This window comes from Fundulus heteroclitus, chromosome 4 (assembly GCF_011125445.2).
Source record: "Fundulus heteroclitus isolate FHET01 chromosome 4, MU-UCD_Fhet_4.1, whole genome shotgun sequence".
Lineage (NCBI taxonomy): Eukaryota > Metazoa > Chordata > Actinopteri > Cyprinodontiformes > Fundulidae > Fundulus > Fundulus heteroclitus.
In genome coordinates, this window is record NC_046364.1 from 27,817,950 (window position 1) to 27,845,184 (window position 27,235).

Below are 27,235 nucleotides of genomic sequence, written 5' to 3' on the forward strand. Positions count from 1 at the left end.
ATATGTCATTAATCTGTAACCACTATATGGCTCATTCATAAGTGTTTATGCTTTAATGAAGAGACAAAACTGACCAGTTGCTTGCCAAATAGACTAACCTGTTCAACTATATATTTCTTCTAGACTTAGTTGCTACTTTGTGAGCACAGCTGGTCAGTTTAGCCTCTTTCTTGCCTTTAATGTATGATAAACACTTATGAATGAGTTATAAAGGGTTTACCGATTAACAACATCTAAAATCTCTCAGCCATCCATGGGGGGCCTTCTGGGGTACCACCCTAAATTTTGTTTTGGTCTCAATCGACCAGAGCTCCTCCAAGACATTTAAAAATCAGAAACAGAACAGAATGGTCATCAGAATAGTATGTTCTCAAATATAAATTAGATCAAATTGTCTCCAGGTTTATTTGAACAAAGTGAATGTGCTCCAAATGACAGTTGTTCACGTATCAGATGTTTGTGTGGGTATATGAGTCAGCTCCCAGCTTGGCCTGTGGTAGTACTTGAGATTAAGCTGAATGCCATCAATCAAGCCTTTGCCTATTAGCTCTTAACATTGTTGCCCAAGCCACATCCTGCTCCCGGTTGATCTCCTAACCATTGCTATTTGCGCAGGACTTTAAGAATAAAGGTCTCAAAGGAGTTCCAGGGCAGGGCTAAGAAATCAAACACAGTATGGAGCTGAACAGAACACAGTGCCTTTGGGCAAGGCGGTACCACACTGCAAACATCCCCACGTCAGATCTTTCATAGTCTTAACCAGTGGAGAGAAAATGTATCCATGAGATTCCTGTTATACAAGGATGTTTATAATTCAGATTTAATCCAGCCTGATGTGTTAGGAAATGTGTGATTTAGAAATAGAGATAATCTTTACGGGAACTTCTGGAAAGTAGGAGAATCACACCATGTCTACCAGCCCAAAGGCATCCCCTGGCACTCCGATGTCTCAAGAATTATTCAGGGTTTATCAGGTGGAGATTTTCCCGCAGCAGAAGAATAAAGCTGCACTGTCAAAATGTTACAGCTGTAAAACTCTAAATGTGCTACATTAATTTTATATGAAACACTAAAAAGCGTAAATTAGAATATAGCAATATTTCTCATGATGTTGTATCTCCAAGACTGAGGTGGTACATAGGAGTACGGAGTTTATCTAAGAATCCAAAAAAGCTGCAGACACGCTGCATGCAGTGCATGTACTTTGTAAAACCATCTGGAAAACATTAAAAAGAATTACTCATAAGTTATTACTGTAAGCTGTTAGTGCTATCTTCAACTCCACCATAAAAACCTGTGCTATAGGCTTATTATGCATGTAATAAGCCTATTGGAAAGCTCCGCTTTAAAGGAGAAAAGTGGATAAGTAAAAAATGATAAAAACACTACAAGTCAAACACAAATATCACACAATAATTCTTCCAACAGATGTGGGTGATTAACTGGGTGCTACAGGATGAACATCCTGGAGCAGGAGAGCTCAGTCGCTTGGACTGACGCAGGTTCCAACATTGTTGTCCTCCTTAGAGAAGCAGGAACAAGTGTTTGGTTCAACAATAGGCCAAATTACCTTCAGTTTTCAAAATGACAAGTGCAGATAATATTACAATTTGTTGGAAATTCTGACAAATATTTGTAATAACTGCAGAATCATATTTGGATTAATATGCTATTAACATAAAATTCGGCATTGCTGATTTAATATTCCCATTTACAATAGTTACTATTTTTTCTTCCATCAAAATGTTTTTATTAAGACTACTTGGTGGATGTTTTTATTTACTGTTTTGCATTTTACATGTTTTAGTTTGCACTGCAAGCATTTTATCATACTACAGAGGGAACAAACTGGGACCTACACAGCTTATATTTTTTAGATCTGATATGTAGCTGGAAGCAATGAGCCCAGTCCAGTGCAAACAATGGTGAAATGATGCATCTCAACATATTTTCTTAAGCAAGAAGTAGAAATGTCAGTGGAAAACAAAAGCACAAATGTTCCCTCACAGTGGATGAAAAAAATAAAGACGTCCACACAAAGCACAGTATAATGTGGACAGGGCACCACTTCCCCACAGGGACAACCATGTACACTATGGAGACACTATGGAGACAACCACGGACACTAAATACACTAAAGAGACAATCATGGGCACAAAGGAGAGACAGCCACAGACACTAGAGACACTATATAGACAACCATAGGGATTAGAGAGACTACAGAGACAACCATGGACAATAAAGACACTATAGAGACTGCAGAGACAACCATGGACAATAAAGACACTATAGAGACTGCAGAGACAACCAAGGAGACTAGAGAGATTACAGAAATAACCATGGACACCATAGAGATACAGAGACAAGCATGGGGACATACACTCATAACAAAGGACCATGTCCAGTAGAGAAGCACAGCGCTGAAAGTCAATAAGCTGCATTTGTTTGATCAGTATGAGTAAAGGTAAGCAAAGGAGGCATAATAATCTGTTTTTACAGTCAACCAAATTAGTCATTACAGTTTGTGTCTTCTGGGGCCAATTTGTAGGCGTATTCTCAATCATATAAAGTTTATTACGGAAACACCTTATGCATATATATTTATATATATATATATATATATATATATATATATATATATATATATATATATATATATATATATATATATATATATACATACAGTCATCTCTGACATTAACATGAGTTACAGAGCAACCTAAGTAAAAGAGGAAGTATGTTAGAGCATCAACTCGGCAAATTGATATTTACTACAGTATAAAGATGATATTGCAGCTGGTGTTCATGCCAAGGAAACCTTTTCTAATATTTGATACAAGACTATTACTGTCGGTTAATATTCACTTTCAACATTACTGAATGGCGCCCCAGTATGTAGGATTATAATCTGCTCAGCCTGGTCACATTTTACTCTACAGAACTTTAGAGCATTTATATTAAATGCAACATGCAATATTCACTTTTAAATGTAATGCAGTTAACATCTAGAATACTAAAAGGAAACACAGTAATTTGGTGATAAAATAAAAGAATAGCCAGAAAACGTTGACTCATGCAGAATTTATTTAAATAGAATAGATTAAAAAACAAATATGACTCTACTAAACTGCATCAGCTTAACGGATATTTTAATTACCACTAGCATTATATGATTAAATAAATAGAAAATACCTTCTTAAACAGTATTCAGAGTAATGAAACTATATAAATGCAAAAATTATGTATTTAATAAAATAAAGTTTTAAACTTTGGGCATGGGCTGCCAATATTTCAATGCTTGCGGATAAAAGTTCTGTTTTTGTGGATGTAAAGGGGGAGAAGAGATGAGGACTGTGGTGTTCGTGTCCTAAGGGTCAGAGATTTAGATCAAGCTAACATTTTTGATCAGCTTCAGCAGGGGGAGACATACAGCAAAGTACCACAGGCTGGGACTCCACCCGGTACGGCCCCATGTACAGGGGACTCTGAGGCCCCTGTACATGGGTCTCTCACGTTCTGCCCCCACACCACCACAACGCCCTGAAATGTACAATTTTAACGGAGCTGTATAACCCAGATGGAGGGACACACGTAGTTGCCTATATAATCAGAGGTTTATCTGACAGGAAGGGGGGTAGAAGAGGGGGAGAGACATGCGGCAAAGGACCGATCGCGGGTCAAACCGCGTCGAGGACTAAGGCCTCCGTACATGGGTCGCGCTACCATGCCCAACCCAGGAGTTTTGTATGACATCACAGACCACATGTGTCACACTCATGGCCCGTGGCCCGAATCCGGCACATCAAGGCAATTTATCCGTCCCTCAAGAGCCAAAAAATGAATTTATGTGTCATAAAGTGACATGAAGTGTGTAGTAACAGCATCCTGCCCCTAAATGACAGTTTTCCCTCAACACATTAAGACAACCCAGAAATGTCCAAAAAGGGAAAAAGTGTAACTCACCCCAATATCAACTTTTTTTTTGCAGACAAACTGTTCAAATGGACCTAAGGGTGCTAATTTTATGTTATTGTGATTTTTTTCTTTACATTTTTATGTGAATTGGAATTAAATTATGAAGCCAAAAGTATCATCTATACAGGTCCAACAGGCCCTTTTAATGACTTCATGATGCCAAAGTGGCCAAATATAGAAATCAGTTTGACACCCCTGTCACAGACATAAAAGCCAACAACTGTGCAGTGTCTTTGATTTTGTTTCAGGCCATCATGTTTTTGAATGTTTTTTTTTTTGTCCAAGGGGGAATTTCGTATAGTATTTTGAAAAATAAATAAATTAAGAAAGAAACATAGAACCTTTGTATGTTCTGGTAATGGTTTCATTTTATTTAAATTATAGCAGACATCATCAGCTTTTGTGGTTTTCCATTCTGCATTGTTAAATCTCGCACTCATTCCCAGAGTTTGTATCAATTTTTTTTTAATCAAATGTTAAAAAAACAGCTGTAGCTGAGACAAAGAGTGAAGAAGGTGCTCAGAGTAGCGGCATGATTCCTGAGTAAACACTTTGTAATGTCGTGTGCAGTCCAGCTCCACCTTTGCTGGAATATTATAAAAGACTGGTGCTCCTGTTGAGTTGTGTCATAGAGTCAACCCATAGGACCAACATGGGTACCCAAGGACTCCAGCTTACCTTATGGCTCGTCTACCTGGCGCTGCTGGTGGGCTCCCTGTCTCAGACTGGTAAATCTTTTTACATTTTACACCTTCACAATTGGAGTCAAGCTACTTGCCAACTTAACTACTTTACTGTAACATCTAAGGATATCCACATAAAATGGTTCTTGATATAAATGTGTTGTCTGAATTTTTTTTTTTTTTCTACTTTCTGAGAATGGTAATTTTCAGGACAGGTTGAATTCACGTTCCCATAGAACCCCTTTAAATGGAAAAATACTTCAAACTGTACAACTGAAAAGAAAGTCTTGTGACACTGATTCAGTGATCCCACAGAAATCCCTGTGAATTAATTATGTACTGAGCTTTAATGATTTATCAAAATATTTGATTCAAAATACAAAAATATTGTGTTCAATTAGTCTTTATTTCTTTTTTTCACCACAGTAACGATGGTCCCTTCTCTACAAACACTGAATCTGAATTCAGGTAACTACACAAATACCAACATTCTGTGGTTCAGTTCCTTATGTCATTATTTATTTATGATGCTTTTTTCTGATGCGCTCCTTCTATAGCTAACACATCTCACCTGGACCGAGTCTGCACAACCTGGGGCCACTTTCACTTCAAGAGCTTTGATGGCCATTTCTTCCAGCTGGCCTCCACCTGTAACCATGTGCTGGTCTCACACTGTAAGGGAAGCTATGAGAGCTTCATCATCCAGATGAGGCGTGGCCTGGTCGACAACATCCCCACCATCAGCAGCATCTCCATGAAGCTGGATGGTTCGGTGGTGGAGCTCTCTAACAGCTCGGTGATATTCAACGGCCAGATGTGAGTCCGGTCCAGAGATAGTCTGCTGGCTTTATAAAATCCTCTGTTTCATGTCATGTATGCTACAATATGAATATCTGCTGCATATATTTGGCATTTGGGAATATTTGGGAATTTATTTTTGACACAGTTGTGTGCATTTAAACTCATTGTTGTAAAAGCAGTTGTGATCAGTGATCATTTCCCCTGGAAACAGGTTGTTGTATGTAGACAAAACACAGCGTGTAGCGATGGTAGTTTGGCTGAGAGCCATCAGTTTATATAGTTAAAACAAGGAAAGGATGCATGAGCTCCATGGATGAGACAGGAGTGCTTGTGTGACAGTTGAACCACCTGCCTCGCCTACAGTAGAGAACTAAGTTCTGTCCCCAAGAGGAAATAGTAATGATTTTGGATTCACACATAGGATTGTTCTCTGTCGGTTTTCAGGACCTGATGTCAAATTTTCCAAATGACCTTGCAAGTTCTCCACTTAAAGGATCTTTATGTTAAAAGGGAAGAAAAAAATGTTAGCTGTCAAATAAGACATTTAACAACTGTTAGACTAAGTGAATGTGACTATTGTGTAAAGCGCACTGAATAGCTTCAGTCCAGAAATCCGTATTTAATTTAGCCTCAGAATGTTTCTTCAGTTTTAGCTTCTGCGCTTCGACTCATCTTAAATCCTCTCTCTTTGCTACAGGGTGTCTCTGCCACTCGTTGCATTTGGAGTGACCATCAAAAGGACCACCTCAAGCATCTTTGTTGAAGCTAACCTTGGGATTAAGGCTATTTGGAACCTGGATGACTCCTTAGATGTACGCAGGACACAGACTAACCCCTAGTTTTGTCATAATTTCCAAATGCGCTGAAGCTTGTTCCACAACATTGCACTCTTTCTTAACAAAGTGTCAAACTCTTAGAATGCCTGCAATAACACAAATGTCTCAAATGTAAAACCAACACATTAAATGGCTCTATCTGACTACATTTAGGACTAACACCTAGAGTGGGGTTAGTATGGCCACACATGTTCAGAGGGTTTAAGGTGAAGACCGCATGTAGCTATTCTATCCTTCCCATCCCCAGATTCTGGAGGTGGTCCCTGATAAAAGCAACTATGTGGGGGTGGGCACTAATACCCTGGAGGAGTTTGGTTCCTAAGAGCATAGATATGGGATTACTGCTGGTTGCAAATCTCGTCTTGATATTTCTGCATTGAGACAATTACCTAAGGGACATATACGGGCTTTTCACTTGTGTGAGAGACCCAGAAGTTATCCAGAAGCATGGCTCCAAGAAGAGAAAAAATAATCAAAATGTACTTAATTCAGTTATGATTGAGACCCCAGTAAGCACTGCCATTTATAGTTATGGAGCTATGATACCTCTCTATTATTATAACTGTTCAAACCAAACACAGTTATAATTACTGTAGTTCAAGTTTTTATTTTTTTATTTGCTCAAGTTTAAAAGGTGGCAAGCACACATTGCTGCCTTTGTCTCTGGGCTTTACACACATTTCTAAAACAAGCAGCATTATTAAGAGACTGAAATGAAATCTAATGACCTAATCTCTTCTTTTCGTATGTTTTGTCTCTTTACAGATCGAACTGGACAACAAATATCAGAACCAGACATGCGGACTGTGTGGCAACTTTGATGGGATGTCTAATGATTTTATGAAAGATGGTAATGCCTGTTATAATAATATCTCAATGGGCGATGCAGATTTCCCGTTAGCTTCTACAAATGCTTTCCTTGGTCAGTGATTTTAGTTGTGTTCAAATTTGCCTCATAAGAATGAACGTTAAGTGGGAACCAGAATTTTGACAAGGACCAGCTCTGGACATACATAACCAGGGTCTGAGAGGAAAAAGCCTTAAGAATTGCCTAGTTTGTAGGATTATATTCCTGCAATGTGGCACACAAAGACATGTTGTGTAGTTCTACATTTGAACATTCATTCAAGAGGCAGTATGTTTTCTGCAGCACATGTTTGCTACGAGAAACTCTAAAGTTGCACCAAAAAAGAAATTGGATCATCATTTGAAAGAGAAATGGACTCTTTTTCTCTTCATCTCTAAATCCACTCAGGCTTCAAAAGCATGACTCAATGAAACCTTTTCTGAGGATAACATTATGGTTGTATACTTTAGCTTTTAGTTTTTCACAGCTTCTTATATTGCTTGCTGATGACATTTAATAGACCTGTGAAATAATTTGCTTTACTCTGTTTCAAAGACATATATAGAAAATAACTGTTCTGTTGTTCTTTCAGTCAGTTATGTGGGGAAGTTAGAAACATGCCAACTCATTTTCAGAAAGCTATTATGACTATTAAATCTGTTTATGCTTGTATTTTGTCTGAATCATTTACTTATTGATGTAGAATTTTGTCCTTTGGATGCCCCTTTCATGCACATGTATTTTGGACTCTCTTTTGTTTCTTAATTAATATTCTACAACCACACCTTTCAGTTTTCCTAAAACAATGTGAAGGGTGTATTTACACAGCAGATGATGATGGCTGCTGAGTGATTGACTGCTGTTTTGTAGGGGCTGTCTTGTCTGTGGTTGACTACGCTGAGACCTACAAGGTGAACGGGCCCACAGAGACCTGTGTGGAGCCTGACATCAGCCCTGTCCTGAGCTGTGGGGATAAGGTAATGGCTCACAGAACCAAGCCCACACATTATTCCTCATCAGATATCACCAACAAACTGTTCTGGAGCAAAGGTGTCATCAGATCAATTCAATTTTATTTATATAGCGCCAATTCATGAAATATGTCATCTCGAGGCACTTTACAACGTCAAAATCAATCATATTATACAGATTGTTCAAAAAATTCCTATATAAGGGAACCAGTTGATTGCATCAAAGTCCTGACAAGCAGCATTCACTCCTGGGGAACCGTAGAGCCACAGGGAGAGTCGTCTGCATTGTACATGGCTTTGCTGCAATCCCTCATACTGAGCAAGCATGAAGCGACAGTGGAAAGAAAAACTCCCCATTAACGGGAAAAAAAACCTCCAGCAGAACCGGGCTCAGTATGAACGGTCATCTGGCTCGACCGACTGGGGTTACAGAAGACAGAACAGAGACACAACAAGAGAGACAAAAAAGCACAGAAGCACACATTGATCTAGTAATCTGTTCTACATTAGATGGTAGTAGCAGGTGATCTGTCTTCTCTGGATGATGTCACAGTTAACAGAACGCCAGACCAGGTGTACCTACTATGAAGAAAAAGAGAGAGAGCAAAAAGTTAAAAGCTGAAATGATTCCTGATAAAGAATATTCCAGCCTTGAAGTAACAAAGCATGGACTAGTTTTTCAGCATCACTCCTTAACAAAATATTTCTAATTTTGGTAATCTAAGGAAACCATGGAATCTAAGGAAACCATGGAAACCTGTTTAATATGGGATTTAGATGACATGTCTTGGAAAAAAATGACACCAAAGTTTTTTTTTACTTAATTACCAGAGGCCAATTTAATCCCACCCAGATTAAGTGATTAAGAAGTTTATTTTTTAAGGACTCTAGATAAAAAATGACAACTTCTGTCGTCAGAATTTAAAAGCAGAAAAATTAAGGTCATCCAGGTTTTGATGTCATCAAGACATGCCTGTAGTCCAAGTAACTGATTGGATTCATCAGGATTTATGGATAAATGTAGCTGAGTGTCATCAGCATAACAGTGGAAAAAATAATCCCATGCTGTCTGATAATTTTGCCAATCAGAAGCATATATATAGTAAAGAGAATTGGCCCAAGGATTGGACACTGTGGTACTCCACAAGTGATCCTAGAGTTTGAAGAAGATTTATTATTAATATGAACAAACTGGAATCTGTCCGATAGATAAGATTTAAACCAGCATAATAAATGAATCCCCATAATTGACCAGAAGCTAGCGAGAACTGAGAAGGCAACAGACTGAAATTATATGCAATATTTCTCCCCCAGCTGCTCTGTGAGGAGATCTTCTCCAGGGATCCATTCAGCAGCTGCCAGAACCTTCTCGATGTTGAATCATTTACTAAAGCATGTGTGGAAGACATGTGCAACTCAGAAGAAAGCACAGACTCCATCCTCTGCAAAACCATCTCAGAGTTCTCCAGACAATGTGTCCATGCAGGAGGAAGCCCCCAGCCGTGGAGGAATCAAACCTTTTGCTGTGAGTTCAACAAACCTTATTTGAAGATCGTAATCCTGAAGTCTTGTATTTTTTGGGATGCGTTGTTTTGTTTCAAGATTAGCTTCCTTGGATTGATTCGGCGAAGTAAAACTAATTATTTTTTTTCGCAGACAAGCAATGTCCGTTCAACATGGAGTTTCTGGAATGTAGCAGCCCGTGCCAGGACTCCTGCTCCAACCCACAGGCCAGCCAGACCTGCGACCGTCACTGCCACGATGGCTGCAGCTGTCCTGCGGGTATTCTCGCATTCATCGGGTTTTATTTTGCTGATTTAAGGAAGCATTTGGGACGTTAGTTATTGCTCAGGCACCTGTATATCTAACACCATCTACCCTCCCTTCAGGAATGGTGTTTGATGACATTGGTAACACCGGATGCGTCACAGCTGATCAGTGCCCATGTCTTCACGGAACCCAGATCTATCATTCAGGAGAGTCCTACTCGTTCAGCTGTAAATCCTGGTAAGCTGGCAACATGTGTCACATTGTTAGGTCAAGATGTAGAAAGAAATCTAATCATAGTGTTCAAAATCTGAATAAGCCATAAACGTGCTCTATGCCTGACTCACCTGTGCACAGGACAAGCAGAGACAGTGACTCTATATTTTGGGTGAATAATTGATTTAAAATGCATTTTTTAACATGCATTTCATGCTCTCATGCTAATGCTTTGAAGGTACACAGGTTACACATGCAGCTGTTGAGCTCAAAGCTAAAGTCTTATCATGGACGAGTCCAATAACACACCCCGCTAGCTGCTCACCGGCTATATCAGGGTGCAATGATGCAATAAAGCGCAACTAAATGAATGCTGTTGTTTACTTTAACACCTATCAAGTGAATAATTTAAACTGTGTTTGTGTGTTGATCACAGTGTTTGTGAGCGGGGCCACTGGATATGCACGGAGGAAAACTGCTCAGGGACCTGTTCAGTGGAGGGAGGAGCTCACGTCACTACCTTCGATGGAAAAGTCTACACCTTCCATGGAGATTGCTCCTATGTTCTGGCTAAAGTAAAGAGCTTTATACCCCTGTATACCATATCAGTGCTTAGATTCATTTATAATGAATGTGCTTACTGAGCAGTAAAATATGCATTACCTAATTGGAATGCATATTTAGGTGGCAATTAGGCCACCTAATTGGCCTTTTCTGTAACTAGAAGAAAAGACATAGTAGCCTTCTTTCAGCCAGCGAAGCAGCAGTGCGCAGCAGCAGGTGTGAGAGGGGCAGCATTAGCCTCTATGCTACTTACAACTGGAGAAACTTTGGGAGCAGAAACATTTCAGTGTCTCTTGATACTGGTAACCAGCCCATGCTGACACCAACATGGGTCTTCTAACTGGGACGGGGTTTGTGGTAATGTGTTTGGTTTCATTGTGTGTTGCAGCAGAGTGATGGCTCTTTGTACACCGTGTTGGTGGACCTGGTCAAATGTGGCCTGACGGACAGCAGGACTTGTCTCAGAGCGGTCACGCTGGCCCTGGGCAGCAATGCCGTGGTAAGCACGCAGGAAAAATGCCAAAGACTTGGATCAGTTTGTCTGTGAAAACTAAATCCAAAATGGAAGAAGCTAAACAGATCTAGAGAAATATCTAAAATACATTTAATTTTAATCAAGCTATTCCCCAATTTAGCTAAAGTCTGTTAAAACTTTGAAAGTACCAGAAAAACAAGGGGGTAAAAACTGAACCAAAGACCAAATCCCTCCTGAGAGGAGTGCATCTACAGTCATAGTCAATAAATTAATTCAATTAAATTTTATATAGTACCAATTCATGAAACATGTCATCTGAAGGCACTTTCCAGAGTCAACTTCAATCAGATTATACAGACTGGGTCAAATTAAACAGATTGGTCAAAGCATTTCCTCTCTAGGGACCCAGTAGATTGCATCAAAGTCCTGACAAGCAGCATTCACTCCTCCTGAAAGAGTGTAGAGCCACACTGGACAGTCGTCTGCATTGTCCATGGCTTTGCAGCAATCCCTCATACCAAGCAAGGATGAAGCGACAGTGATTATTGATAAATTAAAATATTATCAAAAAGTCAGTTTGTTTCAGTAACCCAATTAACTACCGTAAACATGTTTTATAGATTAAATACTCACAGACTAATGTTTTAAAGCGTTTATTTCAGTTAATAACGATGAGTTTTTCCGTACCTAAAATAGAAACATGACATTTAAGATCAGAATATAGCTTCAAACCAACAAAAGAAACTCATCCTTATTACAGCAATCTCTGCTTAATGAAATGTATGTTTGTTACTTGCTTAAAGTTTTTTTTATCTGATTATTTTATATATTATATTATATATCTAATTGACTGAATATGACTGTAGTAATATAATTTTTTTTTTTACTGAGTGTTCTCTTGATTACAACTGACTCGTTTTATTTATATGGCACTCTAGGCAAATGAACATTTACTGTATTTTTGAAATGACAATACATTCACGCTTGTGTCTTTCCACAAAATACCAGGTCATCAAAATTCAAGCATCTGGTCAAGTCTACGTCAACAACATTCTTTCTCAGCTTCCATTGTTTACATGTAAGTGGACTTTAGTATCTCTTTCCATCTAACATGCACACCCAGTAGCTACAGCTGTTCTGTATTCCTCTATGAGGTGGTGGGATTGTGCAGCCTTTCTAAGCTGACATTCAGTGTGCAGCCACATGATCCCAAACGCATGCACACCTGTGGTCAGTTTTCTACGGTAAATAATGAAATGGAGGAAAACCAGAGCTCTCAGACTCAACCCAGAGAGACGCTGGAGAAGGACTGAAATCAAACATCCAACTAGGCAGCAAACCCCAGGCAGTTAGCAGGCTGCTCATCACCGCAACGGGCCACGGAGCTGCTCTTGGACTGAAATAGACATGTGGCTTAAATGAAACAGGTTGCTTTAATACTGGCCGTTCACTCAGTGTTGTACTCTGACCTCTGCAGCTGAGCTGAGCGCCTTTCAGCCGTCCTCCTTCTATGTCGTAATCAGCACCAAAGTGGGCATCCAAGTGATGGTCCAGCTCTCCCCTGTGATGCAAGTGTTCGTTTCTGCTGACGTGTCTCTCAAAGGAGCCACCTCAGGTACGTCTCCATGTATTGTATCTTAGAGCATAACTGGTACCTTAACCGGCCTCAGGTTAATGACCCTTGCGTTTATCACCCATCTCTGTCCATCAATGCTCCACAGGATTGTGTGGCAACTTCAACAACATAATGAGTGACGACTTCCGGGTGATCAGTGGCCTTGTGGAGGGAACTGCTGCAGCATTTGGCAACACCTGGAAAACTAGAATCAGCTGTCCTGACGTTGTGCCACGCTTTGGACATCCCTGCAGCCAGGACATCAGCAGAGGTACAGATAATCCTGCACATGATGTGATTCAATTCAATTCAATTCAATTCAATTCAATTCAATTGGATTTAATTCAATTCATTTCAATTGGATTCAATTCAATTCAATTTTATTTATATAGCTCCAATTCATGATACATGTCATCTCAAGGCACTTTACAAAGTCAAGTTCAATCAGATTACACAGATTGGGTCAGATTATACAGATTGGTCAAAAATGTCCTATATAAGGGAACCAGTTGATTGCATCAAAGTCCCGACAAGCAGCATTCACTCCTGGAGAAACGTAGAGCCACAGGGAGAGTCGTCTGCATTGTCCATGGCTTTGCAGCAATCCCTCATACTGAGCAAGCATGAAGCGACAGTGGAAAGAAAAACTCCCCATTAACGGGAAGGAAAACCTCCAGCAGAACCGGGCTCAGTATGAACGGTCATCTGCCTCGACCGACTGGGGTTAGAGAAGACAGAACAGAGACACAACAAGAGAAACAAAAAAGCACAGAAGCACACATTGATCCAGTTATCTGTTCTACATTAGATGGTAGTAGCGGGTGAGCCGTCTTCTCTGGATGATGTCACAGTTAACAGAACGCCAGACCAGGTCTACCTACTATGAAGAAAAAAGAGAGAGAACAGAAAGTTAAAGCTGAAATGACGCACCGCCCAGAATCTCTGACAATTTGCTACATTAAACTCTAATTAAACTCTCATTCAGGAGCGCCATTCACCAGAGAACCACTACTGGGTACGATTAAAGGTATATCTTTTATGATGACTACGTTTATATTATCTGTGTTTCAGAGGACTATGCACAGTTCTGGTGTTCCAAACTGACAGATCCCCTGGGAGTGTTTGCTCCTTGCCACTCTGTCGTCAGCCCCAGCTCATACAAAGATGTAGGTCTGCAAACACCAGGCACTGGCCACGTATTAACCCGTTTAAGTGTCACATATTTACCCAATGTCCGCTATTTCTTTCTCCAGAACTGCATGTATGACAGCTGCAACTGTGAAAAAAGTGAGGACTGTATGTGCGCTGCCGTCTCCTCGTACGTCTACGCCTGCTCAGCAGCAGGAGTCCACATCAGGGCCTGGAGGGAAACCGTCTGCGGTGAGCGAAACACCACAGCACGTCGTTTTCCTTCGCAGAAACATGGCCTTCTGCGAGGTTCACTGGAGTGTTTTGACGGCTCTTTGGCATTTTTCTTTCAACAGGAAAGTTTAGCGAATCATGCCCGACAGAGATGGTTTATGAGTACAACATGACATCTTGTGGCCGTACGTGCCGCTCCCTCAGCCAGGCCGATTACTCCTGCCAGGTAGACCTAGCCGCTGTGGATGGCTGCGGCTGTGCTGAGGGAACCTACATGAACGAAGATAGACAGTGTGTGTCCAGTGCAAGCTGCCCCTGCTATGACAAGGACATCTTTATTCCTGCTGGACAGGCTATCATCAAAGACGGAATAACATGGTAACCACTCATACATGCTCGTTCGGGATTTTCACATCCATATGAGCCTGACTTTACCAGATTACAGTTTTATCCCCAAGAGACCTTTGGTTTTAAAGTGAAATTATAACCAAATCCCAGATGTTCCAGTTAGAAGTATGTTGCCCCTGATACCAGTCAAAGTTCTTTAATATGAAGTATGCACTGGTACCAAGTCTCTGCCTGATACCTGCATTTTTACAGCTCTGATTCTCAGCGTACATTATGATAATAAATGGTGTGCATATGACAATGACCTCTTTAGATTAGATTAGATTAGATTAGATTTAACTTTATTGACATTACACAGGTACAGGTACAAGGCAACGAAATGCAGTTTAGGTCTAACCAGAAGTGCAATAGCAGCAAGTGCAGGATAAACAATAGTTCCATAAGTACAGGTCATGGGTTTTTACTGAATAAATATAGAGATTGATACTATTATAAACAGAATTTTACTGATAGATTTGTCCTATGAGTATAATATATAGATAACTAGTATTGTGAACTAAATTTACAGCTGGATATGTACCGAATATAATATACAGGGACAGTGAGCCTGGCGATGTACTCGCGCCGCCTCTGTGGAACAACATAAGTTTAAAGTTCTTGAAAGCATTGAAGCAGCTTACAATCCCTAAATCGTCCATTTATTTTTCATATTTCTTGCTTTATCACCTAAAATAAAGTGAACCAGCTGCATAGGGTGACGAAAACCTACATTCTCCACCATTGAGAAGGTTTCCTCACCCAGAGGGGTTTATTCTCCCATTCTGTTATTTTGCCTTATTACTCACCTTTGGGAACAAAATTGTGTTGCATGACCTTACTGTCTGTCTGATTTAGTTTGAAGGACTTGTTGTAGTGTTGATAAATGGTGAGAAGTTGGTCAGTGCTGTCTCCTCTCCAACCAGCTGGGCAGTCTTCTAGGAACCAGCTGGTCAGTGGGAGGCAGAAGTCTCCACTGCTTCTATCACTTCTTGAATCTGTCATTGGAGGGAGCTAAAGGTTGGGGAGGGGGGGGGGGGGGGGGGGGGGTCAAGGAGACCTTTCAACCTCTGTAACATGGACTGTTTCAAAATGCTTCCAAACCACAGGAGCACCAGTTGTCCTGTTCACAGTGTTCAATCCTACTGAGATAAGACCATAACAAGTAGAGCAACAGTGGGGGGGTTAAATGCAGTCAACTTTTCTGACACTAACTATTCAAAAAGTGTCTTGACTGGCAGCCTGAGCTGTTACTTGGGATCAGATCAGTAGATTTCCTCCACAAATACCACAACTATTACTCTGCCTGTCTTGTCCTCACAGTGTCTGCAGACATGGAGTCCTCAGCTGCCTGGGAGGATCCCAAATACAAAGTAGGTTTTCTCACATTTTATCTCTTTCCAACTGATGATGTTTTAGTCCTTAATTTCTCGTTTTAAAACAATCTAAATCTCCCAGCCGCCAAAACCTGCATTGCCCCCGAGGTTTATTTCGATTGCTCCACGGCGAAGCCCGGGACAACTGGGGCTGAGTGCCAGAGGAGCTGCAGCACGGTGGACATGCCTTGTGTAAGTAGAGCAGAAGATGTCTGTTTAAGAAAGCATTTGGATGCAAATCCAGCAGCCTTGTGTAGCCTAACATGTTGCTTGGCTCTGGCTGCTGACAGATCAGTACAGGTTGTGCATCCGGCTGCATGTGCCCAGACGGCCTGCTATCAGACGGAGCAGGTGGCTGCATCAATGAGATGAGCTGTCCGTGTGTTCACAACGGGCAGATCTACCAGCCGGGACAGACTCTGACAGTGGACTGCAACACCTGGTATGTCTGAGGCATCTCTGACTGTGGTGCTGCTCCATGACCTCAAAACTGTATCACAAATGTTTCTCTTTGATCCTAATTCTCTGCCATCACAGTTCAGCCATCATCCATCTCTCACATCTGACTTAGATATTATCGGATATCTGTATATTTCCTTGATTTAATTTGGATGTCGGACTTGTGTGTCTCCGCAGTTCTTGCAGTGGAAGAAACTTCACTTGTACCAACAACGTGTGCAATGCAGTTTGTGGGATCTATGGAGACGGTCATTACATTACATTTGATGACAAAAGGTTTGACTTCAGTGGAGAATGCGAATACACCCTCCTGCAGGTACAGAGGCTACGGGACAATGTTTAATTTAGGGAATTTAAAGATTTTAAACGTATTGTACAGTAAACCAGTAACAATGTATTTAAATCACAAGAAGCATACCTCTAGAGAGGATATCCTGTAATTGGATCAATTGCATTGTCTTCCTCAGGATTATTGCAGCCCTGGTCAGGGGAATGGGAGCTTCAGTATTATCACTGAGAATGTTCCATGTGGAACCACAGGAACCACCTGTTCCAAGACCATCAAGATCTTTCTGGAGGTAAACACACAACACCTATAGCGTATATATACTGCATGTAATCTAGTTCTAAAAACCTTCCAAATGGTTGGAAGGAGATTATGACACGTAAGCAAAAACACAACAACCTAACAATATTCTAACAAATATTTAAAATCCTGATACAATAATACTACTTATAGATACACTGCTGCCTGTTATAGTTCAAATATTTCATAAAAACAAATTTTATTGATCATTTATCTAGATACATAGCAACATATAGGGAGCTGGAAACAACATAAAACATAATATCTGTAACAATAACAATTTGATGTCTTTTTTTTCTAAAAGAAATGACTATTAACTTAGAAGCCTTTCAGTAATCCAGAATGGAAAAAGCAGATTAAGATTCTGTTAAATAAATTTAGTGAGATGTATTTTTGTTATGTAATGGTAAAATAATATCTGACAGGATGATGTCTATTTATTTTACCCACACCTAAGGCCGCTTGTATCTTTAGCAAATACAAGCTAAAGACAATTTTGGTCACTTTGAAATGATTATGGTTCATACAAATGTAAACATTGGAAAATTAACAATGCAACTTTTTCATAGTTTAGGAACAGTAACTTTTTAGAAAGAGGATAAAAGCCTGGGTTGGGAGTCAAGCTGATGAGTCTAACTATGTTGGTTCCTGAGTGATGGTGGGATGGAACGGAAGATGAATTGGGGCTTCGTCTGCAGTAATGCAGGCACTGCTTTTGATCCGTTGCAGGGAAGAAAAAGTTGAGCCAAAAAGCAAAGCTCTAGATTTATTGGTTGTCGTCCACCTATGCTCCAACTCTCACCTCTGATCTTAAGGTATGGATCCCAGCGGCCAAAATGAGCTCTGTTACCTGTGGGAGCTTAAACACCCTGGAGGGACTTTATATCCCATATGCTCTGGGAACTCCTTAGGTTTGCCCACAATGAGCTGGAGGATGTCATTGGGGAGAGGGATGTCTGGGGTTTTCCTCCTGGTCCTGTTGCCGCAGCGACCTGATCTAAGATAGGTGGTAGATGATGGATTAATGGATGGATGATAAAAGATGATAATGCAATTTTAAAAAGATTAACTGGTTCTTGCTTGGATAATTAATTCTCTGGTCCTAAACCAGATTACCTGAGCTAACTATTAAAGTCCTAGACCGATACTTAAGTTAACCCTTATGTTCCCATAAAGTGTATGAATGGTCCTGGGCCATATATTTCCGCAGAGAGGAGAAAAACACCAGACAAATGGTTTTTCTCATTTATTAAAACAGGTAACAAGGTTTTTATCACAGGACATCATTCCTGTCGCTCCATTGGAGGCTGTCTCTGAGACTATTTAACTCTCTGTTGTCACAAAGCAACAAGCTTACCGGATCTGCTCAGCAACTGTGTCAAATTTGATATATTTTGGAAATTTTAAAATGGTGTTTTCAGATAGGGTCAAAAATCTGTAACATAAAGTGTCCCCATTTTGCTCAGTGGTTGCTTTGCAATAAGAAATCTTGGCGCTTCCACCCACCACACGTCACAGTGTATGTCATGGTTTGTGAGAACAGAAACACATAATAAGGTAATTTTTTTGAACCTTAAAAAGATCAAGATTAAATCTGATTTGAAACAAAATGTGTCCTTTTGTAGCACTGTCGCACCTGGGTGTTGAGAATTTTTCATGCATGTATTCTTCTATAAGAATAATGTTCAGGTGCAGAATAGAATATGTATACAGCGGGAAACACGGACACAGGCTATAAGATGTGACAGAAAACTGTCAGGGTGTTTATAAAGAAAAGCACCAACCTCATTGCAAACCACCTTAAAGCCATGGGCAACGTACTGCTAACACATAAGCTGAACTGGGGCGACAGTGGAGCCGTAGCTAGGAGTTGGTCCTGTAAACGGTGGGTTGCTGGTTCAAACATCCCTTCTCCTGGTGGCGGTGATTGTCTGGCAGCCATGCAGTCAGTCTGCCCCAGGGCCGATGTGGCTACAATGCAGCTCTCCATCCGTCAGCCTGTGAAAGTGTGTGAATGACTGAATGTAGTGTAAAGTGCTTTGGCGTCCCCAGGACTTGATAAAGCGCTATGCAAATACAGGCCATTTACCATTACAGTATTTAATATTTTTGTCTGCTTTTTTTTAATCCTGTTGTGTACAGGATAATGAATTCCATCTTAAAGATGACAGTTTCCACGTGATAAAAGGCAACACCAAGGTGCTCCCTGCTTCAGTACAAAAAATGGGTATTTACCTGGTGGTGACTGTCCAGTCAGGGCTTGTAGTCATGTGGGACCAGAAGACCAGCCTTTTCATTTCCCTCAGCCCACAGTTCCAGGTAAAAAATCACAAGTTTCAGCTTCTATAAGCTACATCTATAAGCTTTATTTCAGTTGACTTCAGACAGGCCTAATGTTAGAACACACTATTAGAAGACTGAAAGATGCATAAATGCATCTAATTTAGTTAAGATTATTTCATTTATTAGTTCTTTGTATTTTTGCCCACCTCCGATTAATCCTGAATAATTTCCAGAAATTGCCTTTTCATATCAGATTTAGGATTGTTCTGGGTTTTTTCCCCTCCCTGCTAGGGTCAAGTCTGTGGTCTCTGTGGGAACTACGATGGCAACAGTAAAAATGATTTCACCACACGTTCTCAAGAGACAGTGACAGATGTTTTAGAGTTTGGGAACAGCTGGAAAGTGTCATCTAGCTGCTCCAATGCCCAGCTTGTCAGTGATCCATGTGCCTCCAACCGCTACCGGGCAGCTTGGTCTCAGAAGCAGTGCAGCATCATAACCAGTACCACCTTCCAGAGCTGCCATGCAAAGGTAACCTACATACAGCAGGGAGAATATTTATAATGAGTATGCAGGTTTTTCTGTGAATTGGTCTTTCTTGAATTTCTTTCAATATATGTAGCATTAGAGTATATCTTACATGGTTATAATGAAAATGAGAACTACTGAATATAATTACCTTGTGTCTAAGGTTGATCCTGGTCCATACTATGATTCTTGCGTGAGAGACTCTTGCGCTTGTGACACTGGCGGTGACTGTGAGTGTTTTTGCACTGCCGTGGCCGCCTATGCCAAAGCTTGCAACTCGGCTGGGGCCTGCATCAGGTGGAGATCTCCAAAACTGTGCCGTAAGTTTGTCCATCGCCAGTGCTGCAATGATGTTGGGGCAGTTTTAGAAGCTATAAGAGAGGAATGAAAATTTTAATTTGTTTAGTTTTGTTTTTACAAAGCATCAATACAGTACATTAGTAACTTTGAAATGCTTGACAAATACAAAAACTAAAAATCTTAAAAACACATAAATTATTTAGATACATTTTTCAATCTAGCTAAATCTTCTTTTAAATCAGATTCAAAATATGCATATTTATATTAGGTATATTTGTATGAAGTAAACCATTACTCAGTGTAATGTATTGTGCCTTGTTATTTCATGTAAACTTGAATTTTAAACCAATACCTAATCCTTGCTTGTTTTGTCTTTCTAGCTATTTTCTGTGACTACTATAACTCACCCGGTGGCTGTGAATGGCATTACAAGCCCTGTGGAGCTGACTGTATGAAGACATGTAGAAATCCATCAGGAAACTGTTCCAAGCTCGTCAGCAATCTGGAAGGTATGCATGTATTCAGCAAATCTTGTAACTCAATGATAAATGATCAGTTATATGATATTTTTTCTCAGCTAAAAGGCAAATGTTAATCAGTGATGTTCTATAAAGCTTATACATTTCATAAGCTCATGTGTTCAAGCTGCCAGTGGTGCTGAGTGTTTACAAAAGAGAAAATTAATGACATTTCTGCACCATCCTGCCTCTCCAGTTCTTATTAGACCTTCACCACCTGTGTTTTGAAAGAGCCAAGCTGTCTTTCACTCGAATAGAAATTACAATATTACTAAGTGTAGTAAAATCTTAAACCTTTCTTTAACTTGCCTACTAACTTTAGCTGAGTGCAAACTTTAGAGAATCATCACAAAAAAAGGCTATTGTTTCGTTTCATTTTCGTTCTGTTTGGGTCATATTTATCAAGCCGTTCAGCTTTGCCTATGTGTGCACATAGTGAATCCAAACTTTGCATGTTTTTTTTTTTTTAAATTGCCGTAATGGCTGATAAAAAGCATGAAGGCATGTGTGATACTAATTAAGTTTAAACTTTGAAACATGAATACAATGCAAGGACTCCAGAGTATGCCTTTTTTATGATCACATACCAAACGCATGCTAGTTTGATGGGGATGGGGGATCATATGAATGAAGGATATCTACCTCTGGATTCCAGAGGTAGATATTTGGCTAAAGAGTTGGCTAATTGGTCTACATTATATTTGTACCACAACCTGATTTACCCACAGCATAATATATAATTAATAATAAACAAATCAGTAGGTGTCAAAGAGGTATATGCTATGCAGATAATGGTTAGTAAAATTTAATAGGTTTTTTCAGTATAACAGAAGTTACCTGTTTTTTACCAATATCCAATGCATTAAAACATTATGAGAAAAAAAAATGCCTCTCCTCACTTTTACTGCTTAATTGCCATTTCATTCTCTATTAATTAATATGTTGTTGTTGTTGTATTACATAGGGTGCTATCCACAGTGCCCTCAGACCAAGCCATTTTTTGATGATGGCACAATGAAATGTGTTGCATGGGACCAGTGTGGATGCTATGATGACAGAGGCACCCATTACAGCGTTGGAGAGCAGGTTCCATCCAGCAACTGTTACACTTGGTACGTCTCTTATAGGGATCACCATCTTATTATCTTATGAGCCTAACTGGTGCAATAAAACACTAATAAGTTGATTATGATGTGTCTGGTCTGACTCATTAAGGAATTGTCTTACTATATAGACTCATATTACATGACTTTGTGTGTATCTTTATTATGAGCTATGTTCCATTAGAGTCCTGGGCATACTAATATGATTCATGGTTGAGGATTTGTAATTTCCCCCAGCTGTGACATAGCAATTATTTTGTGACTACTTATACTTGATCTGAATCAGTGTTTTTAGAATTTTCTCCTGAACTGAATTCTTCATTTCTTGATCGGTTAGAAAGAAGTTAGAAAGAGCTATTGTGTAATTGTAATTTTAATACAAAGTGATATTTAAAAAAAGAAAATACAAAGGTAAACTTTTGTGTATTTCATATTTTGTTCAACAATTTGATAACAAACAATGAAATTAACATTGTGTTCTAATTCTTTTAAGCTCCTGTACATTATCTGGGATAATATGTACCTACAGTGTTAATTGTGAGTATATATCATCAATGATAGTAATCAGCATACCTGATATACAATATAAAGGCTGTTTTATCTGAATAAATATTTAACTTGCAGTCTGTACCTGCACAATAAATGGAAAAATTTACAACTATGGTGCCACCATCTACAACACTTCGGATGGTCTGGGAAACTGCATGACAGCTGAGTGTGCAGCCAATGGGACAGTATCAAGAAAAATCTCCCAATGCATTAGTACCACAACTGCTGGGCCTTCCACATCTCCATTTACATTTAGCACAGCTCTGACACCTACAACAGGTATAAGTCAATATCATGGTTTGGTTATGACATGAAAACTTCATCAAATATTTTCTAATATGTATTGATCTTTTTTTAAGCTGTTACAAAGACTTCCACGTTGATCATCACATCCAGTACAAAGGGAACAACAAGTAAACCAACAGAGGAAACAACAAATACAGCAACATATATCACTACAACAATGTTAGGAAACAAAACTACAGAAGGCCCAATCATAACTTCTAAGACACATACAACTGAAATTGTAGAAACCATTGTCTCAGAAACAACTACAAAAAACAGCGAAGGAACAACTATATCATCAAAGCCCTCCCTTTCTACAACAACTACACCAGGCCCTTTCAGCATCTCCCAGAGAGCTACAACAAAGTTTGTTGAAACAACTGGCTCAGAAACAACAACTGTAAACATTGGCTCAACAAAACCTCCAAAAGTTGTCACAACAGGCCCGGTGACTGGCTCCATTACAGAAGTTGTTGAAACTACAACTGCAGTACCTGAAGTCATGACAACAAGTCAGGAAGCAGTTGTAACATCTAAGCCATCCATTGTTACCAAAACCACAACAACACCAGCCAGAACCACTGGAGGATTTACAACAAACGCTTCTGGAACTACAACATCCGAAGGTCAAGAAACAACTGTAAGTACAAGAAAGCCTGTTGAAGCAACCACTGTTCAACTAACATCCTCCACCACAGCAGTTCTTGAAACCACAACTTCAGTGCCAGGGGCAACTACAAAAAGCAGCGAAGGAACAACTATATCATCAAAGCCCTCCCTTTCTACAACAACTACACCAGGCCCTTTCAGCATCTCCCAGAGAGCTACAACAAAGTTTGTTGAAACAACTGGCTCAGAAACAACAACTGTAAACATTGGCTCAACAAAACCTCCAAAAGTTGTCACAACAGGCCCGGTGACTGGCTCCATTACAGAAGTTGTTGAAACTACAACTGCAGTACCTGAAGTCATGACAACAAGTCAGGAAGCAGTTGTAACATCTAAGCCATCCATTGTTACCAAAACCACAACAACACCAGCCAGAACCACTGGAGGATTTACAACAAACGCTTCTGGAACTACAACATCCGAAGGTCAAGAAACAACTGTAAGTACAAGAAAGCCTGTTGAAGCAACCACTGGTCAACTAACATCCTCCACCACAGCAGTTCTTGAAACCACAACTCCACTGCCAGGGGCGACTACACAAAGCAGTGAAGGAACAACTATATCATCAAAGCCCTCCCTTTCTACAACAACTACACCAGGCCCTTTCAGCATCTCCCAGAGAGCTACAACAAAGTTTGTTGAAACAACTGGCTCAGAAACAACAACTGTAAACATCGGCTCAACAAAACCTCCAAAAGTTGTCACAACAGGCCCGGTGACTGGCTCCATTACAGAAGTTGTTGAAACTACAACTGCAGTACCTGAAGTCATGACAACAAGTCAGGAAGCAGTTGTAACATCTAAGCCATCCATTGTTACCAAAACCACAACAACACCAGCCAGAACCACTGGAGGATTTACAACAAACGCTTCTGGAACTACAACATCCGAAGGTCAAGAAACAACTGTAAGTACAAGAAAGCCCGTTGAAGCAACCACTGGTCAACTAACATCCTCCACCACAGCAGTTCTTGAAACCACAACTTCAGTGCCAGGGGCAACTACAAAAAGCAGTGAAGGAACAACTATATCATCAAAGCCCTCCCTTTCTACAACAACTACACCAGGCCCTTTCAGCATCTCCCAGAGAGCTACAACAAAGTTTGTTGAAACAACTGGCTCAGAAACAACAACTGTAAACATCGGCTCAACAAAACCTCCAAAAGTTGTCACAACAGGCCCGGTGACTGGCTCCATTACAGAAGTTGTTGAAACTACAACTGCAGTACCTGAAGTCATGACAACAAGTCAGGAAGCAGTTGTAACATCTAAGCCATCCATTGTTACCAAAACCACAACAACACCAGCCAGAACCACTGGAGGATTTACAACAAACGCTTCTGGAACTACAACATCCGAAGGTCAAGAAACAACTGTAAGTACAAGAAAGCCCGTTGAAGCAACCACTGTTCAACTAACATCCTCCACCACAGCAGTTCTTGAAACCACAACTCCACTGCCAGGGGCAACTACAAAAAGCAGTGAAGGAACAACTATATCATCAAAGCCCTCCCTTTCTACAACAACTACACCAGGCCCTTTCAGCATCTCCCAGAGAGCTACAACAAAGTTTGTTGAAACAACTGGCTCAGAAACAACAACTGTAAACATTGGCTCAACAAAACCTCCAAAAGTTGTCACAACAGGCCCGGTGACTGGCTCCATTACAGAAGTTGTTGAAACTACAACTGCAGTACCTGAAGTCATGACAACAAGTCAGGAAGCAGTTGTAACATCTAAGCCATCCATTGTTACCAAAACCACAACAACACCAGCCAGAACCACTGGAGGATTTACAACAAACGCTTCTGGAACTACAACATCCGAAGGTCAAGAAACAACTGTAAGTACAAGAAAGCCCGTTGAAGCAACCACTGTTCAACTAACATCCTCCACCACAGCAGTTCTTGAAACCACAACTCCACTGCCAGGGGCAACTACAAAAAGCAGTGAAGGAACAACTATATCATCAAAGCCCTCCCTTTCTACAACAACTACACCAGGCCCTTTCAGCATCTCCCAGAGAGCTACAACAAAGTTTGTTGAAACAACTGGCTCAGAAACAACAACTGTAAACATTGGCTCAACAAAACCTCCAAAAGTTGTCACAACAGGCCCGGTGACTGGCTCCATTACAGAAGTTGTTGAAACTACAACTGCAGTACCTGAAGTCATGACAACAAGTCAGGAAGCAGTTGTAACATCTAAGCCATCCATTGTTACCAAAACCACAACAACACCAGCCAGAACCACTGGAGGATTTACAACAAACGCTTCTGGAACTACAACATCCGAAGGTCAAGAAACAACTGTAAGTACAAGAAAGCCTGTTGAAGCAACCACTGGTCAACTAACATCCTCCACCACAGCAGTTCTTGAAACCACAACTTCAGTGCCAGGGGCAACTACAAAAAGCAGCGAAGGAACAACTATATCATCAAAGCCCTCCCTTTCTACAACAACTACACCAGGCCCTTTCAGCATCTCCCAGAGAGCTACAACAAAGTTTGTTGAAACAACTGGCTCAGAAACAACAACTGTAAACATTCGGCTCAACAAAACCTCCAAAAGTTGTCACAACAGGCCCGGTGACTGGCTCCATTACAGAAGTTGTTGAAACTACAACTGCAGTACCTGAAGTCATGACAACAAGTCAAGGAAGCAGTTGTAACATCTAAAGCCATCCATTGTTACCAAAACCACAACAACACCAGCCAGAACCACTGGAGGATTTACAACAAACGCTTCTGGAACTACAACATCCGAAGGTCAAGAAACAACTGTAAGTACAAGAAAGCCTGTTGAAGCAACCACTGGTCAACTAACATCCTCCACCACAGCAGTTCTTGAAACCACAACTTCAGTGCCAGGGGCAACTACAAAAAGCAGCGAAGGAACAACTATATCATCAAAGCCCTCCCTTTCTACAACAACTACACCAGGCCCTTTCAGCATCTCCCAGAGAGCTACAACAAAGTTTGTTGAAACAACTGGCTCAGAAACAACAACTGTAAACATTGGCTCAACAAAACCTCCAAAAGTTGTCACAACAGGCCCGGTGACTGGCTCCATTACAGAAGTTGTTGAAACTACAACTGCAGTACCTGGAAGTCATGACAACAAGTCAGGAAGCAGTTGTAACATCTAAAGCCATCCATTGTTACCAAAACCACAACAACACCAGCCAGAACCACTGGAGGATTTACAACAAACGCTTCTGGAACTACAACATCCGAAGGTCAAGAAACAACTGTCAAGTACAAGAAAGCCTGTTGAAGCAACCACTGGTCAACTAACATCCTCCACCACAGCAGTTCTTGAAACCACAACTTCAGTGCCAGGGGCAACTACAAAAAGCAGTGAAGGAACAACTATATCATCAAAGCCCTCCCTTTCTACAACAACTACACCAGGCCCTTTCAGCATCTCCCAGAGAGCTACAACAAAGTTTGTTGAAACAACTGGCTCAGAAACAACAACTGTAAACATTGGCTCAACAAAACCTCCAAAAGTTGTCACAACAGGCCCGGTGACTGGCTCCATTACAGAAGTTGTTGAAACTACAACTGCAGTACCTGGAAGTCATGACAACAAGTCAAGAAGCAGTTGTAACATCTAAGCCATCCATTGTTACCAAAATCCACAACAACACCAGCCAGAACCACTGGAGGATTTACAACAAACGCTTCTGGAACTACAACATCCGAAGGTCAAGAAACAACTGTAAGTACAAGAAAGCCTGTTGAAGCAACCACTGGTCAACTAACATCCTCCACCACAGCAGTTCTTGAAACCACAACTTCAGTGCCAGGGGCAACTACAAAAAGCAGCGAAGGAACAACTATATCATCAAAGCCCTCCCTTTCTACAACAACTACACCAGGCCCTTTCAGCATCTCCCAGAGAGCTACAACAAAGTTTGTTGAAACAACTGGCTCAGAAACAACAACTGTAAACATTGGCTCAACAAAACCTCCAAAAGTTGTCACAACAGGCCCGGTGACTGGCTCCATTACAGAAGTTGTTGAAACTACAACTGCAGTACCTGAAGTCATGACAACAAGTCAGGAAGCAGTTGTAACA

General features: G+C 40.5%; 2 protein-coding genes across 2 annotated transcripts; both read left to right on the forward strand.

Annotated features, from left to right (window-relative positions):
* The first annotated feature begins 5,069 nt into the window (after positions 1-5,069).
* LOC105925652 (mucin-5AC) lies at positions 5,070-22,615 on the forward strand. The gene is made up of 29 exons (XM_036135721.1): positions 5,070-5,126; positions 5,216-5,474; positions 6,157-6,271; positions 7,061-7,145; positions 8,013-8,119; positions 9,428-9,638; positions 9,770-9,895; positions 10,003-10,120; positions 10,533-10,671; positions 11,049-11,159; positions 12,144-12,213; positions 12,613-12,750; positions 12,857-13,021; positions 13,822-13,916; positions 14,004-14,130; positions 14,235-14,490; positions 15,820-15,869; positions 15,955-16,064; positions 16,163-16,314; positions 16,509-16,647; positions 16,799-16,909; positions 19,060-19,236; positions 19,492-19,731; positions 19,892-20,048; positions 20,409-20,537; positions 21,511-21,658; positions 22,143-22,186; positions 22,274-22,477; positions 22,569-22,615. The coding sequence occupies exons 1-29, from the start codon at positions 5,090-5,092 to the stop codon at positions 22,613-22,615; spliced, it is 3,867 nt and encodes a 1,288-aa protein (XP_035991614.1). The 5' UTR covers positions 5,070-5,089.
* Positions 22,616-22,628: 13 nt separating this feature from the next.
* Positions 22,629-25,769, forward strand: LOC118562841 (mucin-5AC-like). Its single transcript, XM_036135722.1, has one exon. It carries the CDS (start codon positions 22,662-22,664, stop codon positions 25,767-25,769), a length of 3,108 nt encoding a protein of 1,035 aa, XP_035991615.1. The 5' UTR covers positions 22,629-22,661.
* The last annotated feature ends 1,466 nt before the right edge of the window (positions 25,770-27,235 follow it).